The 4,839-nt window shown below is 40.5% G+C and overlaps 1 protein-coding gene across 5 annotated transcripts in view; it reads left to right on the top strand.

The window, feature by feature from the left end:
• FGFR1OP2 (FGFR1 oncogene partner 2) overlaps positions 1–4,839 on the top strand; it is a 33,902-nt gene that overhangs the window by 9,486 nt on the left and 19,577 nt on the right. For all 5 annotated transcript variants that reach the window (XM_014587242.2, XM_006140274.3, XM_014587249.2 and 2 more), the window contains exon 2: positions 2,989–3,137. In XM_014587242.2, coding sequence (XP_014442728.1) covers positions 3,003–3,137 — 135 coding nt within the window. In that variant the 5' untranslated portion in view covers positions 2,989–3,002. The remainder of the gene's footprint in view (positions 1–2,988; positions 3,138–4,839) is intronic.

Raw genomic sequence — 4,839 nt, 5'->3', positions numbered from 1 at the left:
TTTTTTTTTTTTTTTTTAATGGCTGAATAGTATTCCATGGAGTATATGTGCCACAGTGTTTCAATCCATTCATCCATTTGTGGACATTTGGGTTGGTTCCATGTCTTAGCAATCGTGAATACGGCTGCAATGAATACAGATGTGCAAGCACTTTTCCAACTGAATGCCCTCCTGTCTTTTGGGTAGATACCCAAGAGTGGAATTGCTGGATAATATGGTAATTCTATTTGAAGGTCTTTGAGGAATCTCCATATGATTCTCCACAGTGGCTGGATCAATTTACATTCCCACCAACGGTGTAGGAGTATTCCCCTTTCACCACATCCCCTCCAGCACTTATCATTATTTGTTTTTTTTTAATCTTCGCCATTCTGACTGGAGTTCGGTGGTATCTCATTGTGGTTTTGATCTGCATCTCCGTTACAGTGAGGGATGTGGAGCATTTTTTCATATGCTTTTTGGCTGATCATATGTCTTTTGAGAATTTTTGTTAACTGTCCCTCAGATAAGGAACTGATAACCAGAATATACAGGGAACTCAGGCAGCTTACCCCCAAAGAAAATGATTAATCCAATTAAAAGATGGGAAAATGAACTGAGTTAAATTTCTTTAGCAATTATAGGACTATTGACAGAATAGTTATAGGACTTTAATAGTATAATATAATGGCAATAACTATAATAGTTATAAGACTATTTTTAAAGAATTATTTCATTTAACTTTGCTTATTTTAATTTGACCAGAGAGAGACAGGGAGAGAGAGAAAGTGAGAAAGCAAGATGCTAGGTCTGGGACTCAAACCATGATCAACCATGTGGGAATCCAGCCCCCCCCCAACCACCACTCTACCTGTCAGCCCCAATTATAAGACTATTAATAGTTACTGTTTCATCTGTGTGTATGTAGTTTATTATTTTTGAGGAATTAGTCCATATAAATTGTCCAATACATGTGCATGGAATTATAATTGTATAATAATGTACTTTGAATTAATTAGGACTCTGCAGTGATATCTCTTCATTCATTGGTATTTTATGTCTTCTCTCTCTTCTTTGGGTTTGGAGCGGGATCAGTTGTGCTTGAGGTTTACTAACTTTATTGATCTCTTCAAAGACCTAGTTTTCCCCCCCATTGGCTTGTTTTCTTTGTTGCTTTCTCATTTTCAGTTATTTGTAAGATCTGGGGGAAGGGAAAAGAAACATGGTGGAAACATTCCCGCCGGCAGGAACTTTTCTGTTTTCCACATCTGGCCCACCATCACCAATGGACTTTCCCGCCCTTCAGTATTTGATGCACCGGCCAAAGTTGAACAGAAACAGTGAGCTTCATTGGCCAGACAAGGACCCATGGCGAGCACCTGTTGGACAATGGCCCTTTAAGAATGAGCAGTGCCCACCCTGGGCGTGAATCACTTGGCCTCTGACCAGGCTGTGGGACCTCACCTGACAGCTTTTCACAGAATAAATTATGCTGGTTTTATTAAACCCCAAGGCCTGACTCTGGTATTTTCATCTTTGCCGCCTCTGACTCCGCCGCCGTTCCCAAATCAAACCTAACTTTATTCTTTATTATTTCCTTCTGTTTACTTTGGGTTTACTTTGCCCTTTTTTTAATCTGGTTTCTAAAAGTTGAGGCTTAGATCATTGATTTGAGCTTTCTAATATAACCACTAGATACATGTTCTTTTTCTCTTAACTATGTATGAAATAGTGGTCCCATTAGAATAGGATAGACTATACCTAGTCTCTGTATAGAAGGCTGCACTGTGTGGGTTTGTAGAAGTCCTTTCTGTGACACTGCACGCTGAAAATCACCTAATAACGCATTTCTCAGAGCATGTCCCCATCATTAAGAGAGGGGAAACAAGAAAGTACCCCCCATTAGGATATGGTAATACCTCAATCCCTTCTCTATTTTTCTCTCCTTTTGGGATTTTGGGCATGCACACATAGTGTGTTTCTCAAGCTTCTGGATATGAACTTGAACCACAGGGTCATGCCATGTGGGATTCAGCACCTTAATCACCATACCACAGGCCTGTTCTAGGAAAGATATTTATAGTGGAAGACCTGACAATCATTCACCCCAGATTACAGACCAATAAACAAGTGATCTTTCTTGAAAACAGCAGGCTAGGGAGTGTCCTCATAAAGGGTATAACTTCTAGACAATGAAACATTTTATTCATTGGATAGGTACTTTTTCCTACCATAAATTCAAGATGTCTTAAATACATTCTGATCATGTGTGCAAATCATTTATATGTGTTACAACTTTTTGAAATATAAATTTACTTTCAACCTTTGCCATCCTGACAAAAGCAGAAGTGTTCTTAGCTGCTTTTCTTCCTAGACCATGAACATCCTGTTAACAAATATGGCTTAAGAAGCATATCTCAGGCCAGCTGGTGGCATGGATCCCATATGGTCAACTGTGCGGTTCAAGTCTTGGACCTAGCACCCTGAAAAACACACCAGTGAATTTGTATACATGCCCAAAGTCCTGAAAGGAGGGAGAGATGGAGGACAAGGGATTTCCAGCATGACCATCCTCCATGAAGGGAGCTTTTTTACTTTCTCTTTCTCTATTTGGCAAGTAACATGCATCCACATGCATCCTCTGGCAAAAACTTTTTTTTTTTTTTGTCAGAGAGATTTTTTTTGCTATGGGGCACATGCAGTCGCCAGACAGACACAGAGAGATAGAAAGCGAGAAATCACCCCCCGGGGGGATGGCCATGCCACAATACCTTCTCCTCCATTCTCCTCTCAGGATCTTGGCCACGCATGCACACGCGCCCAGTGTGAGTCTAAGCCACCAGGTCCGGGACTCGAACTATAGTCAACTACATGGGAGTTCAGCGACATAGCCATTATGCTAACTACTAGTGCCAAAACACTTTTTTTTTTAAAAGTATATCTGTGTTAATGCAAAACTAATATAAGGTGATATATTGAGTTCATTTTGAGTCTTAATTTTAATTACAGGTATTCCTGTAGAAATGAGTTGCACAATTGAGAAGGCACTTGCTGATGCCAAAGCACTTGTTGAGAGGTTGAGAGATCATGATGATGCAGCAGAATCTCTGATAGAGCAAACCACAGCTCTCAACAAGCGAGTGGAAGCAATGAAGCAGGTTTGATTTTTCTTTTATTGATTCTATTAACAGATGCAGTTATGGGCATTTATGTATGGTTTGAATCATAAATTTCTGCTTAATTTATACCAAATTTTTTCTATGTTCTCTAAACTTTTAAAGTAGCTTTACTTTCATATTCCAGTTTCCCTTTGGAATATAATTTTGTGATGTTCTGGTAACATATGTGTGTATATTCTAAAACAGATACATATTTGAGCTTAAAATACAAGTGAACGCGTTAGGTTTGTATATATTTGACAAAGACCAGAGGATACCTTTTACTAATGTTGATGCAGATTTTGCTCTTTTATATAATGCGGAAGTATTTATATTTTTCTCTATATAAAGTTTGGGGGCCCAACTGTGGAGCCATATACTGCTAAGATGCTGTGCTATGAAGGCCAGGACCACATGAGGTGCCAAGTTCAATCCCCAGTCCAACCTAAAGGCCGATTACAATGGTGTGCGCCTGCAATTCCAGCAGCTTGGGAAGTTCAGGCAGGAGGATTGTGAGCTCAAGGCTGGGCCTGATCCACATAGTGAGACCTTAGCTTTGAAAAAAGTAAAGAAAAGGCTAGGAACCAGCAGGTGGCATAGTGGTTAAGGTGCTGGACTCCCGCACAACTGAAGCCCAAGTCCCCGACCTGGCAACTTGAAACACACCAGGCAAGTGTGTGTGTGCCCTAAATCCTAAGAGAGAATGGAGGAGAAGATATTGCCGTGTAGCCATCCCTCCCAGAGGGAGATTTCTCACTTTCTCTCTCTCTCTGTCTCTTTCTGACTCTCTGATGAACTCACACTCCTTATAGCAAAATATCTCTTCAAAAAAGAAAGAAAACTATTTAGGTGATGCTTTTTTTTTTTTTTTTTTTTTTAAGAAAAAAAGTTAGTTAGGTTATGATTTTTTTTTTTTTTTTTTTTTAGCCAGAGGTGCATGTTTCCACCAGAGAGAAAGTAAGAAAGCACCCCCTATGAGAGATGGTCACACTGCAATCCCTTTTCCTCTATCTTGTCCTTCTTTTGGGATTTTGGGCACACATGCACATGTGCCAGTGTTCTTTGAGGCTGCCAGGCCTGGGACTTGAATCATTCAGTTGGCCATGTGTGATCCCCAACACCAGAACGACCGTGCCGCCACCTGGTCCCCGGGTGCTATTTAACAACAGAATAGTTTCCAAAATTGATGTGAGGCAGTGTCTGGTTTATACCCTGTGTAGTGATTGCATTCATGGTTGCTATATTATTTATCACTTATTGCTGCTGATTAAAGACAAAAAGGGCTTTACTTCTTGCTGTCTTTACCACTGAGTAAGTCTTCCAATGGGCTGAGTTTAGCAATTATTTTAAACTCTCCTCTGATAAAAATTTGAATCTCTGGGATCAGCATTTGGCGTAGTGACTATGTTGGTGGACTCCCATGTGGTCGACTGCAGTTTGATTCCTGGACCCAGCAGCTTAAACTCACGCCAGGCACATGTCCATGCCTGCCCAAGATCCCAAGAAGAGAATGGAGGAGAAGATTGTGGCGTGGTTGTCCCCGCTGGAGGGTGATTTCTCTCTTTCTGTCTCTCTGCCTCTCTCTACCTTTCTGGCAAGCGCACATACCGTATAGCAAAAAGAAAGCCTCTCCAAAAAAAAAAAAAAAAACCTTTCATCTCTTTTAAGAGAATTTTATAATTTCTGATACTAGGCACGACGA

Source organism: Tupaia chinensis, unplaced genomic scaffold, assembly GCF_000334495.1.
Source record: "Tupaia chinensis unplaced genomic scaffold, TupChi_1.0 Scaffold000028_1, whole genome shotgun sequence".
NCBI classification, from domain to species: Eukaryota; Metazoa; Chordata; class Mammalia; order Scandentia; family Tupaiidae; genus Tupaia; species Tupaia belangeri.
The sequence above is the reverse complement of the archived record's forward strand: the minus strand, read 5'-3'. Positions and strand labels throughout refer to the sequence as shown.